Source organism: Protopterus annectens, chromosome 3.part1 (genome assembly GCF_019279795.1).
Source record: "Protopterus annectens isolate FY-2018-M chromosome 3.part1, PAN1.0, whole genome shotgun sequence".
NCBI lineage: Eukaryota > Metazoa > Chordata > Ceratodontiformes > Protopteridae > Protopterus > Protopterus annectens.
The window spans coordinates 1,712,138,488-1,712,152,644 of record NC_056732.1 but is presented as its reverse complement, the minus strand read 5'-3'; the positions used below and the strand labels follow the sequence as shown (position 1 = coordinate 1,712,152,644).

The 14,157-nt window shown below is 38.2% G+C and overlaps 1 protein-coding gene across 1 annotated transcript in view; it reads right to left on the bottom strand.

The window, feature by feature from the left end:
• The window catches only part of LOC122798635 (zinc transporter ZIP4-like), a 457,341-nt gene that overhangs the window by 76,029 nt on the left and 367,155 nt on the right, over positions 1-14,157 (bottom strand). Inside the window, exon 8 of the mRNA XM_044067722.1 lies at positions 2,776-2,895. Within this exon, the coding sequence (XP_043923657.1) occupies positions 2,776-2,895 (120 nt within the window). The remainder of the gene's footprint in view (positions 1-2,775; positions 2,896-14,157) is intronic.

The following is a 14,157-nucleotide window of genomic DNA, read 5'->3' as shown; positions in this document are numbered from 1 at the left end:
GAGTGTGATTGGCATACCTTAAATGATGTACAAAAATTCAACAAATTATTACCTGAAATCGTCATACTAGTAGGCAAAACCGTAGAGTTAGTTTATGGTGGTCTGTAGTTTTGGGCACAAGAACAGATTTGATTTTTAAGAAAGTGGCTTATAGTAGGGTGCGTTTAAAGGTCTTTATAGAACCTAGTTGTGTAATAGAGAGGGGTAGAGCTTTCCATACAAAACTACAGAAATGATACACATCCAAGCCAGGTATGGAAATAAGGTACACAAGGAAAGCCAATGCTGAAATGCAGAAGTCCAGCACGTCATCAAAAGAAAGAAGGAACACAGGAAAAAGTTGGAGATAGAAAAGACAGACCAGGCTAGGAAGGAATACAGGTTACTTAAAACTGAAAAATCCAGCTCACAAATACACCAAATGAACCAAATTCGGACATGTAGAACTAGCTCTTTCAATCACTTTCAATACTGTGATCTTCTAGTGCTAGTTCTACGTGTCCGAATTTGGTTCATTTGGTGTATTTGTGAGCTGTTTTTTTCAGTTTTAAGCATTTCGTTTTGTTTTTTTCTACGTGGTTTTAGGAATACAGGTTGGCTAACAAAAAGACTAAGAGAGGATTTGCAAAAGCAAAGAAAAAAAAGAATGATAACAGTATTTTTTGTAACTTATTACTGCTAGTTATCACACTACTGCTATACAAGCTGTAGTTACCCCTGTGTGCACGTCTGAAGTTTGTGAAGAAAGTGAAAGAAGTCATGACCATACTGCCTTCAGCCCAAAACAAGCTATAGTGCCCTTTGCATACCTCTGAGGTTTAAAAAGAAAATTAAAAAAGAACAGGCACTGTCCCCAATGTCCCAAGAGAAAAGACATTGGCCACCTGTTCACACCAGTGAGAAGGACTGGTTTTAGACCAGGCGGTGTTCAAGACAGGGGTCCCTATGAAGCCTGTGCCAAAATATACTTATTCAGCCTTGGAGGATGAAGGTCACTGTGACCCCAGAAGCTCTGAATGTCTTGATGATCTGCAAAGCATTCTATGCCTTATTTTGGAAAGATGATTTAAACTGTGCAAATTACAAGAGGGTAAGTTACTCCCATCCAGACAGCCCCCACATCTACAAGATCATTATAGCAATGGCCATGCACAATTCAGATATTTGACTGTGATAGAAGAGGATGTCCATGTAATGTAGGTCACCTATGTTTTACACAAACACTTGCCACACATTAAAGTATTCTCAGTTGCTTCAAACAGTTTGCATTAGTCATGCAAAGCCAGAATAATGATGTAGCAACAGCAAGCAGCTAGTCATTTGTCTCACAGAGAGGTCCGACAGTTAGAGCTACTTTGTCTGCGCATATCTCAGCTGTCCAGTTAGTAGCCCCTTTTACTTCACAGAAATGCAGACTAGTCTTGAAAGCCAGATATTAACTGTTTAAACTGAGCAAAGAACAATAGGTCAGTTATTTTCAAGAGACAGCTCCAACCCCACTTAAAAATGATAGCTACTTCTGTGTGCACTTCAGATGATTGTGATAAAAAAGATGGCCATGTATTGTATTTCACATCTGTGAAATTTATATAAACATTAGCTACATGTTAAAAGTATTCCAAGTTGTTTAACACAAATCATGCTAATCCTTCAAATTCACACCAACCCACCCATTAATTAAGGAGAATCAGCTTTCAAATAAGGGCAGAACTATTCTGGAATGTTCTTCCAATAAAAATTAAAAATGTGGAAAATTTGCTGTCATTTAAAAGTAAATTAGTTGAATGGATTGGAAATAGGGCATACAATACTACGCTTGTAGGCAGGAAACTATTAGAAAGTCTTAATTGAGGCTCTGAATAATATTTCCATACATATTGAACATCAACAGTTGGCCAGCGTACCGGGCAAACTCCCCTATTTTTTAATAAGTGTCATGGGATCTTTTGTATCCCCTGATCTACCACCAAGACAAGCTCATAGGATTTTGCTTTTAAAGCTTCATCCAAATGACAGCACACCCGTGACTTCATCATCCTCCTTTATACTGCACTGCAGTGGAAAATGAATCCAAGTACCTGCTGTGAAAATAAAACCCACAGCCTTCTGAGCTTCCAGCACGCAAAGTAAGTGTGCTACCAGCTGTACCACTGATGCTAATGTAAAACAAAATACGGGATTTTAAAAAAGTAAAAAGATAAACAAGTAAATATGAACATAAATGTAAATTTTTTAAATATGCAAAGATTCTGTTTTTGTTCAAATAAAATACCCCTCTTCTTTTTGAGAAGTACCTCAGGATGTCTTATATCACTTCTTTAGACAGATGGGGCCTCAGATTAATTTCGCCTCAGAGTGACAGCACCACCTTAACAGTCTACTGTTGTGTCAGTGTGGGGAAAGGAATTCAATCTTTTCTTGTGAGGAATAAAGCCAGCAGTCATCTTGTCTTCTAGCAAGTGTAATACCAGTGAAGATGAAGACGCTGACTATTAATTCCAGTGTATGTGGCAACACTGAAAAGTATTATAGGTAAATAATGAGGCCAAGGGTGCATGGGTATTATACCTCACACAGATTAGTGAACTGTCTAAAGCTACATTAAAACAGGTAAAATCCAAGTAGCAGTAATAAAGCCATATTAAAACAAACAAAGTCCAAGTAGCAATAACTAAAACAAATCCTTCGTTTTACTATATTGTTAAGCTAAAAACACAATGTATTCATTTTAAGTTTCGTACTCTTAAACAGCAATGTCTTAACATGGAATCTTACCAGGTCAACCTCGGACGTGGCAGTACTTTGGTTTTGCTCCTTCCTCTTCTTCCTCAGGTTGACGTAATTCTGAAGTGACAAATCATGGCAATGATGGCCGTCTGCTTCTTCCTCTGCTTTCTAAACAAACATCGAAACATATGATTATTTAAGCTTTAATGACTTCCAGCATGCTGCTATTTATGATACGTTAATAACTAATAGGGGATCAAGTCTGCTGTTATGACTACAAGCCTAAATAATTCATTTTTAATAGACTTCATTCACTCTTTGCAATATTTCATGAATCATTTGCAAAATAGTCCCCTTGGTATGAGATTTGCAGTGTTTTAATATGATATACATAACTATCAGACATTATTGCTAATTATTGCTTCTGCTGGAATTAACTTTCTTTACCTTTGTCTGAGACAGAACTAATGTAACGTGAATATGCAAGCCCAGAAACCTTGAAATGAAGCCAGTATTGTTGAAATTCTGCATCATTATTGATGGGTGTTGGTTTTTCCATTTCACCTGTGATGAACAGGGCATACAATCCTGCACTTACAGGCAACAAACTCTTTCAGTGAGTAATGTACTACCTGTCCTTTTACTTATGACATGTCAAAATTGGCCTATATCTTTATATGAATATCTACAGTAAATTCTGAGTATAATAATTGTCTGGGCAATTAGAGACTCACCGGACAGCAATGTTTACAGCTAACCCTCTTTTTCACATTTGACACCCCTCCTGCCGCCACACTGTATACTGCTGAAATTGCATCATCTGCCTATCTCATAGTAGCCACTGGTAGGAAGGACAGACATTATATTTAACTTTGAGTAAGCTCTGTCTCTGCCTTATCAGCTTTAAATATTCATTTACTTTTTTGTTTATCAAAAAAAAAAGCTGCCCCGTTTTCATATTTTTTTCATTTTATTAATTTATTTTTATTTATTTATATTTGTTTTATTGGGTATAGCACTGATCTACACAAACCTTTTTCAGACTCATCCTGAGAATGGTGTGTGGTTAAATGACTTGCTCAGAGTCTCACAGTTAGGCAATCGAGGCTGAGGGACTCAAACCATGCAAGCAAGCAACAAATTTGTATAATACACAAAACACGTAAGTGATGCACAATGCATCACAGTTTAAAACAACCAACACATTATTTCTATCCCACCTTTTATAGTCATTTGACAGACAAACATCCAATCCACACAGAATCATACAATCATAGAAGACCCAGCAAATCAGCACAGTAGCAATTTACACCTTTCCAGATCCCCTTAAACTTACATCCTTTTTAAGGAGCAACAGACCAGTCATAGCAGGAGTTGTGGATACCCATCCAGTTGTCTGACTCATTTATTCAGGAAAACAGTGGGCCACATTGTTTCACTTGGAATGGAAGTTTGTTCCAGAGAATGGGTAGATACTGAATGACAAACATACCTCTTAACTGTCCAGATTTTTGCAGAATGCCCAGATTTTTGGCTCATATTTATGGTCTGTTCCTCATAACATTTATGGTTTCCTGACACATCACTGGGATGCTCTGAGGGTTGAAGTCACTAAATAATGACAAACATTTGGGTTTCTGACTTGAAATCCTTCAGAAAATCTGTATTAAAGCAAACCTAGCAACTTTCTAAGTTTATAAGAGCAATATTTAAACTATGTCCCTATTTTTGAGCCTTTGCCCCCCATTTTGTCAGGCTTTGTCCAGATATCTTGCACTAAGAGGTTGACAGGTATGTGACAAATCTGTCTCTCCACCATGTTTTGTTTATTTGCTGAAGCAAGTTCATGTCCTTGATTCTAATGTTAGTGGGACTGTTTCATTTGTAGAGATATAAGAGGTCTTGGACTACTGTCCCCCGATGGTTCAAAAGGCTAGGCATTGACTGCCCCCAAACAAACTATAGAAAACCGAATAAAGAGACTGTTAGCTCCTGCCTTTTAAGAGTGTGATCGTTTTTTAGTTAGGAACCTCTGGGCGTTTTTAGTTAGGAACCTCCAAACTCTTTCCATTTGCTTGACACTACAACATCTCTGCTTACAGGCATCCCCAAAGGGGCAGTTGCGCTCCCATTCAACCTTTAACATTTATGCCACTAAAGTAATAACTACACTGTAACATGTCTGCTAGCAGGGTGGCCATGGTGGTGCAGAGGTTAGTGTTGCCACCTCACAGCAAGAGGTTCTCTGGTTCAATCCTCAGCTGGGGTGCCTTCTGTGCAGAGTCTGCATGTCCTCCCTGTGGTCATGTGGGTTTCCTCCGGGTGCTCCGGTTTCATTCCAAAGACATGATGTAGGTGGATTGGATACTCTAAATTGGCCCTAGGCATTAGTGCGTGCATGCATGTATGTGCCTTTTGTGGAAGGATGGGTGCTGGGCTGGCAACTTGACATCGTAAAAACTCCACTGCCAATCATGAGCAGACAGGTGATCTGCTGTGGCGACCCCTAACCGGGAAAAGAAGAAAGAACATGTCTGCTACCAGGTGAAATGTGATATCTGTCTCACTTCACAAGGGGGCAATATTACTAAGATCAATCCTTAGAGCAATAGCCCACAGCTGGGTGTGGGCATTGCTGGATTTACCTATGGTTGGAGTGGTTTGGTCACAAGGGCATTACCCACACCCAGCCGTGAGTTATTACTATTATACAATAACATCATTTAAGAAAAAAGTCAGTTACTTTTCTTAAAAAATTTCCTTGTATACGGGCGTTGTGCTGCTTTTCTGTGTTTTTCCCCCATATCCTGGGGCTTTTCTGATGTACTGCATGCATATGAGACTTTCATTCCTATGCTTATGCAGTACATCAGTGCTGTATAAAGAAAAACAGAAACAGATTCACAGTGTTGGATTCTCCCAAACCAGTAACCAGAAAATAAATAAAAATAGCATTTAATGTACTGTAGTTAAAACCTCACACTGCACTCAGTTTGAAAGAAAAAATTATCTTAATGCTACAGTGCTTTCGTCCCTGAACATTGGAGATTCTTCAGAAGTTTATTTTTATTTATTCATTTATTTTCTGGCTCCCTGGTAGTCCATTTTTACAGTTTTACTGGAAGAAACAACTGTTCATTTAAAACTGTTCATTTTAAGTGAATATTTTATTGGAGCTTTACGAGCATTGGGCTATAGATGAGCCTGGTTCCTGTGTATTTTACGTGAGCTCCTCAGTGATGGTTTGGGATAGTCAGACACTACTTGAGCCTGTTTCTGCTTTCCAAGTTATACTTAGGTGCACGGTTACATGCTATGCAAAGGAAGCAATGGAGAAAAAATATCTCCATTGTTTTTTTTTATGTTTGTAATTAAAAACTAAATGGAAGACCTTCACGTTACGGGAGTAATAGGACAGAGAAAATAAAATGATAATCAGGTATGTTTCTCTAGTTTTGCATAACATATCTGATTATCCTTTTATGTTTGTCTGCTTTGTCTCTGTAATTGGTTTGAAGTCTCTGGTTTTGTAAATATATATATATATATATATATATATATATATATATTTTTTTTTTTAATGAAAGAAAAGTAAAATTTGTATTGCATATATTAATGGAAGAAAGTCCAGGCGACCTGACTTTTTTCCACTGGCATATGCTTGATTTACAATAGGCATGCTGGTTGGGCTGGTTGTGCTTGTTTCTGAATGTTAATGGCCAGTCGCTGTATAATTCTTAATAATTCTTAATAATACATTCTCAGCTTTATCTTATGATACTAATGTAGAGCTTAACTCCATTACACCATTACCTGTCCCACATCATCACCCTAATACCATTGCAGTGGTTATCATTCACACTCCGTTTCTTTCTACTCATTATTACGCTTGATTTATGACTCTGTTACTTTTCAAAACCAACACAGTCCACAACAGCTTCTCTATACTCCATACTACTCAGCAATCTACCCTCTTCATTCTGGAAGAGATCCACCCCTTCTGTTATTTGTACAAAAAGCAATTTACCACATCAGTTCGCATCTCCCAAAACTCCTTATCCCCCATCCAACCTACTCAAATAGTCTTAGCTAAACTTTACTACTTGATTATGAAAATTATGCTAGCAGATATTATCCTTATAAATCTTGTCCTATAGTACCGCAGACATCCCACCATAATACCACCCCCTACCAAGTCAAAAACAAAGACCTAAAAATTGCAACTTTAAAAGTATGCAGCATAAAACAGCAAGATGACACAGGAAGAGGACCCCAACATTATTAGTACAGCAGAAACATGCACATTTACCCATAATACTCTTCTCTACAACTGCACCATAATTTATGACAACAGACCAGGCCATAGAACTGGTGGAGGGACAGCACTTAAGCTCACAGATAACTTGTATATTAAAATCATTCAAATCTGTACACCAAAACAATAATGATGAAGCCCCTAATTAGATATTAGCCTACATAATCTTATAATACATGTACACATGCATATTGGCCCTACATACATCCCACCTACAACAGTACTTCTGAACGTGTCCGAATGGTATTTCAAATAATACTGTAGTATTTGCTGGCTTCAATGTTGATGCTACACCCGTAACCCAAGCCTCCCAAAAGATTTCTATCCTCCCAAGGACCCCAGCTAATAATAAACCTACCTACTAGACTCCTAACAGGTGGCAGTACACTCTAAGATCTAATCTAATTAATATTAAAAATAGATGTGCACAATTAAAGATACCACTCAATAAACTTATTGACCTGTTAGCTCAGTTTGCAAATTCATAGTACAAAAAAGACTACCCCAAATAACTGAGTAGCCCAATTACAGAGTAAAAACAAGTTTTCCTAAATACCCAGTTACAGACTATTGACTGGACTCCTCTTTATAGTGGTCCAAATCCTAACACTGCATTACCCTTTGTCCATACACAGTTTAGGCCAAAAATGCCCATGGCTAACATCACAAACAAAGAAATAAATGCATACTAAGGGAAAATCCTGCTTGAGAAGGAAAAAAATAACCCAACACTGACCTACACTGTACTTTTCTCAAACTAAGGAAAGTTACCAGAATTGCCAATAACCCTGGCAAAGCTTGCTGTATTTGAAGATAACAAGAAATTCTACTTTTGTCCACAAAATAATTCTAGAAGAAAATAAAACTCTTTAATGTTACTTTTACTGACAACTCTCCCTCCTCTTCCACCAAAATCTCCAAGAGTAGCACTGGATTTGCCACCCACTATAGGCATTTTCTTCCTTACAATAAATAGCACTGTAATTCCTTTTCCAACAATCACACTATCATATCAGATTTACCCACATGCTGTTAAAGTACTTCTTTTTTTGACTCACCATTTTCTGAAAATTAAAAAACAAAAATGGGGAGTTGAGAAACACAGCATAAATATATATATATATATATATATATATATATATATATATATATATATATTTTTTTTTTTTTTTTTTGCAGGGGCTTCCTCCATATCAGGGACTCTGCTCCCACTCCTACTAAATTAAATATACTGACTTCATAGTCACATTACAGTGGAGAAAACAGCAGAAACCCGTGGACGCACCCTGCCACCTTGCACAGTGCAACACATTGCAGTAGAACTCACTGCAACATTAAATTTATGATCTAGATCTAAACGGGGCAGAACCTAGAATCCATTGATACTGATCAGTGCTCTACCCTGATAAACAAATATAAATAAATAAACAAATACAAATCTAAAGCAGCTCAACCATCAAACTTCAATAACTTGTAGGAAAGCCGTTGCATAACAACCTGACAATGACAACTCCTTCCCGTTCTACCCCTTAGTTGCATTCTTCGCCACTTTCTATTTCATAGATCACAGTCAAATGAACTTAAAAAATGCTAAACTAAATGCTAACCAAGCTAGCAGAGTTTATAAGCTACACCCCATTTCTAAAAATGGCCTCAACCTATGTTGCTAAACCTCTGAAACATATTTTCAGTCTTTCCCTGTCATCAAGGATTCTTCCAAGTCAGTTCATGCACACCGTAACAGTCAACATCACCAAAGAGTCCTCCCCAAAACACTATCAAGATTTTAAACTTATTTCTAATTTATGTCCAATAAAAAAAATATTTAAAAAGATACACTACAATCAGCTGTTCAAACACATTGATGAGTATGACTTACTTTGTGATGCACAAAATGGATTCCATAATGCATTAAACACCATGACAGCTGCAAATATCACCTTTAATAACATGAAAAATGGAAAGATAATAGGAGGCATTTCTACTGACATAACTATTGCCTTTGAAACCGTTAACTACACCCTTCTTGTAAATAAGTTTGTAGTGCTGAATTCTGGTGCAAAAACTGTCCAATGGTTTAAAAGCTACCTAGAAAACTGAACTTTCCAGATATTTGAATACAAATCCCTCTTGACTATGGAAGCCAAAGACAGGTGTTCCACAGCGTTCAGTCCTGGGTCCCCTATTCTTTTTACTCTTTTCCAACAATATTGCTCTTAGCCTTCCTGACCTCTATCTTATCATGTATGGATATAATATCATTCTCATTAACTATAGACCCCCTTCATCTGACATACAACAAAATCTACAAACATTGTTCTTGAAATTATATACTTGGCCATAAGCTTCTTGTCATCCTAAACAAATCTAATATAATGGCATTCCACCATACTCAAAAACTTCAGACTCTCCCTCCCTCCCCGATACTAAAAGACAACTTTGGAAACCTCATTACCAATTGCATTTGAATGATCTTATCTTGGAATCACCTTGGTTCCTTCCTTATACTTCAACAAACATGTAGACGCAACCATAAACAAAATCCTTGCCTGACTATAATTCTAAAATCTCCCACCTTCTCTCCCCATATACACCATGAGCACTGGCAGGAAATGGCCTGATTCCTAAATTGGAATATGGTTTCCCTTATTAACACTACACCCATCCTCCAAAACACATACAATTCAAATGATCGACAATAAAATATACAGATTTGTCCTTCTCACTGATACTCACACAAAGCAGTATGACCTATTAAAAATAAACTTCAGCTGGTTGCCAGCGTATAACAGGGCAACACAAGTACTAAGCATGCTACTTTTGAAAATTATGTATCAAAGCTACAGCACCCCCTTTTAAGTCCAAACTATGCAAAAGAGACAAAGGCTACCCCCTCTGCAACAATAAAGATGATGAAATTACTCTGATTAGGCTTCGTGCCTGATTACCCCGATCAGGCTTCATGCCTCATGAATGGAGAAAGGCAACAGTCATCCCTCTGCACAAGGGTGAGCCATCTACAGACCTTGGAAACTACAGACCCATAAGTCTCACTAGTCTTATATGTAAAGCCATGGAAAGAATTATCATGGAGATGATAAATAGAGATATAGTAAACCTCCAGACACTGAATCAAACTCAGTTTGGTTTTGTCAAGGGCAGATCATGTCTACTCAGCCTCATGGACTTCTTTGAGAAGGTTACCAAAGCAATGGATGAGGGCAAAATCATTCACACTGTCTACCTTGACCTGGCCAAGGCATTTCACACAATACCCCACTCAGGCATTGTTGACAAACTCAAGAGGTTAGGTACAAACCCATATGTCACCTGGTGGATAGCCAACTGGCTCACAGATGGGACCCAGGAAGTGAGAACTGGGGAGTCCATGTCTATAAAGAAGCCAGTCACAAGTGGTATCCATCAGGGATCAGTTCTTTGACTGCTCCTTTTTGGCTTTACTTCTCAGAAGTCAAGGCCAATGTCAGTGGTCTCTGACTGACTAAATTAGGAGCTGTCATTGAATCTCACACTGACACAAATGTTCTCAAGGAGGGGCTGACACAGACAAACAACTGGTGTCAGAGCCATGAACTAAAACTAAATGCCAAGAAATGCATAATAGTATCCTTTGGGTAGTCATCAATCCCTGATAACTATCATATTGACACCACACCCCTTACAGCTGACCCAGTAGTCATGGACTTAGGGACACACATAGATAGTAATCTAGCCTTTGATCATCTTGTGTCTACAGTGGTGAGGAATCATTTTATATTGAGCAACTTATAAACAAAGGTATGGCATCTAAGTTCAAGGAAGTCATTGTTCCACTGCATTCGGCATTCATCAGACCTATCATTGAGTACAATGCTCCCTTTAGTATGTACCTAACCAGGCATATCCAACAATTGCAATGTCCACAGACGTTCCTCACTAAGAGAATACAGGGCATAAGTAATATATCCTATGCAGACCACCTCAAGGCCCTATTCCTGTATTCTGTCTCCTACAGGCTTTTGAGGGGAGATCTATGCCTGGCATACAGGGCATTGTTAGACCCCATTCTGATGGACCTCCTGCATATCCACAAAACAAACAACACCAGAATTATCCATTCTAAAGACTTAAACCTTGCCTGTGGTATAAATAGGACCTGCTGGAGAGATAGGTATGTATCCCAGAGACTACCCTGTCTATGGAACAGGCTCCCCATCCATGTGAAGCAGAGTTCCACCCTAATCCAACTCAAATCCTCTCCCCAACCTTCCATCCTAAACTCTCCTCCTATATTTCATCTCAAAACCATCCCCACCTCATATATAAAAAAACTTATCTTTAAACTTAAGCCATGCTCCAATGCCCCTGACAGCATCCCCTCACTCTTTCTAAAACTTGCAGTAGACAGCATCGCCATCCCCATTAGTACACTCATCAATAGATCCATTCAGGAATCATATGTCCCTAAACTGTGGCATGCAGCCTTTATGCTACCCCTCCATAAAGGAGGCAAAAATAATAACATCTCCAACTTCTGACCCATAGCAATTCTCTCCCCTATTTCAAAGATTCTTGAGAAATGCATTCACCTCCAGCTCATGCCTTTCCTTACAAATAACCAACTCCTCACCCAACACAACATGGATTATGTCCTGGCCATAGCACAATAACTACACTTCTCTCTTTTCTGGACATCGTAAACCACGCCCGTGATTCCGGAGAACTTGTTTCCACAGTCCTCCTTGACCTCTCCAAGGCTTTTGATACAGTCTCCCATACCCACCTTCTTACCCACCTTTCTGATCTTAATCTCTCACAAAACACCATTACCTGGTTCAGCAGCTACCTCTCTGATAGATCCCAGGCTGTGAAATGGAAGACTGGAACCTCAGCCTTCATCCAACCCCAACCGGGGTACCCCAGGGATCCATGCTCGGCCCAATGCTCTTTAATATCTTCATTAATAATTTTCTGTGCAGCCATTCCTAATACTAAGATAGTACAATATGCAGATGACTCAACTTTGGTCTGCTCTGCTTCTAACCTCCCTGAGCTCCAAACTAAAACTCAAACTGCCTTCTCAACTACTGAGAACTGGATGCTTCAAAATCATCTCAATCTCTGAATGCCAACAAATCAAAAATCTTACTATTCTCTCCCTCAAAATCTCCCCCTCCACAAAACCTCTTTTAATATTATCAGCCATGCCAACTCCACTATTGAAGTTGTTCCTTTTGCTAAACTTCTTGGGGTTACTATTGACGAACACCTAAAATTTGATACCCATATTCAGCTAAATATTAAAAAAAAAACATCAGAAACTTGGCATGCTGTACAGAAACTTCCTCTCCCCTTCAACAAGACAGACCCTTGCCACTACCTACGTACTACCTTCACTGATGTATGGTGCTCCCCTACTAACCAACCTATTCTACTCCATCTCTTCTAAACTGGAAACCTGTTACAACAAAATCTCAAAGTTTGCAACTACATCCAAATACTCCACTCACCCACCACTGTATACCTCTCCACCAGCTTCAATGGCTAGAACTTCCCAACTACCTAGACTACCTCCAACTTCCTACAGCTCACAAGCTTATTTTTAAATCAACTAAATGCCCAGCACTAACAAACATCTCATTATACACCCCACACAGAACTCTGAGATCTGCCAACCAAAATCTAATCTCTGTATAAAAACCAAATCATCCCACTGGTCAGCTTCTCCTATCCTTTTCCTTACCCAAAAAATGGAATTCTCTCCCTCCATTTCTAAGAATCTCTGAAAACGTTGAACTCTACAAAACCCAGCTCCATTCTTACCTCTCCTATATGAAAGTGCAATAGCACTGCACTTACCTAACCTGCTTGTTATATAAATACATTAATTACACATAAGGTTCATTCTTCCTTACACAGTAGGGATTAACCCTATTTTAATGTTACTTTTATACCTTTCTCAGATGTTTCAAACCTCTGTACAAATTTAACTCTGTACTACTGTTTTTCGACCAGTAAACATGTAAATATGTATTATATTTTACTTCATGTTGCAGTTTAACTTTGCTTAGTTTTGCTATTCTTAGTTACAAGTCGTTTAACTGGTACCTTTGCAACTATGTATTGTACTTTGTATTATATAGCTTGTACATTGTATTGTGGAGCTTTTCTCCCAGGCCTCCACTGAAAATGGGCTCTTTGAGCCCAGTGGACCTCCCCAGTCATCAAACTGGAAATAAATAAATAAATAAATATGTGCAACTTGACAATTGGATGGGAAACTGGAACTTCATCCCTGGTTAGGCACCTATGTCTGTAATGGACATAGGTAACCTGTAAATGGTTAATCTCCCAGGCCCATGCTTACACTTATCAAGGGTATCAGAACTTGTCAGAGATTTGGGATGCATGGCTAGGCTTAAAAAGGCCCTTGTGGTCATTAGCCTAGTAAACACTTATGAACCTATTAACCTACATTGCAAAACATCTACAGGGAAAGCATGCTAGCACAAATGAGCCCAACCAAATGGAATTACCTTCCACAAGAGGCAAGGAGACAACGCACTTTGTCCTCATTCAAGACTGAACTAAGAGAACATCTAACCAAAGAAACCACCTGCACAGCTTTTCAAAATTATGGCTGACCACATCATTTAACTGTCCTATCATTATTTCTTCATGTGGATATTATTATTATTATTATTATTGATAACTATAAACATGATGTATAAAATATAAATACAATGCTTCATGTCATGTCATATACAAATGAAAGAGCAAACCTTACTGCATTGTAATGGGTTTATGTCATTGTTTGTAACCCATTGGACTCAGGTCTTTTTTTCCCAAACTTCTTTATTAAATTTACATGTATGACAAAGGCAATCTTACATTTATATAAATAAAAAACATACCAAATTATATCACTTTGGTTACAAACAATTTACATCACAGACACCACTGAAACAACTGTAGTTATAAACATTATATATCACTTATAAACCAACCAGTCATTGTTAGTGAAGCATTATGTAGCTCATTTAAATCCTGCCTCTTAAACCCCATTTCTGCTCTGCATATATTGTTCCCACAATTCCCATTTTTTCCTATGTAAT